Source organism: Orycteropus afer, unplaced genomic scaffold, assembly GCF_000298275.1.
Source record: "Orycteropus afer afer isolate SDZICR_OR568_19922 unplaced genomic scaffold, OryAfe1.0 scaffold00052, whole genome shotgun sequence".
In the NCBI taxonomy this organism is placed as follows: domain Eukaryota; kingdom Metazoa; phylum Chordata; class Mammalia; order Tubulidentata; family Orycteropodidae; genus Orycteropus; species Orycteropus afer.
Genome location: NW_006921639.1, coordinates 12996620 through 12997608, shown reverse-complemented (window position 1 = coordinate 12997608; position 989 = coordinate 12996620). Strand labels below are relative to the sequence as shown.

Here is a 989-nt window from a genome sequence, read left to right as displayed (position 1 = left end):
GCCCATCGAGCCAGGGCAGGTGAGCCGCACAGAACATACACCCTAGGGTCTCTAGCTTCCTCCGATCCCGTGGGGTCGGCTTTCTCCAACCCGCACCACTGCACCTGAGCGACGCGCGTCCAGCTGGGTTCCAGCTGCTACCGCAAACAACCCTACAATAAACAAGGGGACGGGATTGGGCGTCCGCGTCCCGGAGCGCGCCAGCTGGGGACAACTCCGCACCCCCAGCGCGCCGCCCGCTGCCTCAATCCGCGGGTGCAGGCAGAGCGGAGGGAAGGGAAGGAAGCGAGAGGAAAGCAAACAGGGATGCAGGGAGGCACGACGGAGTGCGGAGCGAGGAGGTGGGCAGCAGGGGACGCCGAGAAGCGGCGGGGCTGGCGCAGGGGGCGGGCGCCCGGGCGCGCGTTACCTTCGTCTTGCCCCCGCAGTGGCAGCAAACGGTCCACAGGTACTTGAGCGTCCGCCAGAGCAAGATGATGAAGAGGCCCCCGAAAAAAGTCACCATGGAGGAGGCCAGGAAAGCCCACCACATGCGTTGGCCCCGGCTGTCGCACGGCACCTCCATGGTCACCGGGATGATGAGCGCATCCATCTTGGGCTCGTGGACCGAGGACGAAGAGGAAGAGGAGGAGGAAGAAGAAGAGGAAGAGGAGGACGCGTCTAGGCTGAGATGGTTCGCGTGGATATTGCTACTCATTCTAAGACTACTGCCTCCGCCGCCGCCGCCGCCGCCGCCGCCGCCGCTGCTGCTGCTGCCGCCGCCGCCGCCACCATTTGCCATAGCTAGCAACGGGCAGCCGGCGCAGGGGCTCGGGGGAGCTCCTCCCGCCGCCAGCGCCACCCCGAACACCCATCAACAGCCATATTGCTGCTACTGCTGCCGCCGCCGCCGCGGAGCGCGGGGAGGGGGCGGGGAGGCGCCTGGGCTCGGGGCGCTGTGCGCGACCTGGCGGGGTGCGCGGAGATATATACAGCGAGCCGCCGCCGCC

The 989-nt window shown here is 67.9% G+C and overlaps 1 protein-coding gene across 1 annotated transcript in view; it reads right to left on the bottom strand.

Annotated features, from left to right (window-relative positions):
- KCNMA1 (potassium calcium-activated channel subfamily M alpha 1) overlaps positions 1-781 on the bottom strand; it is a 1147148-nt gene extending 1146367 nt beyond the window's left edge. Inside the window, exon 1 of the mRNA XM_007938677.2 lies at positions 410-781. Coding sequence (XP_007936868.1) covers positions 410-781 — 372 coding nt within the window. The remainder of the gene's footprint in view (positions 1-409) is intronic.
- Positions 782-989: the final 208 nt, after the last annotated feature.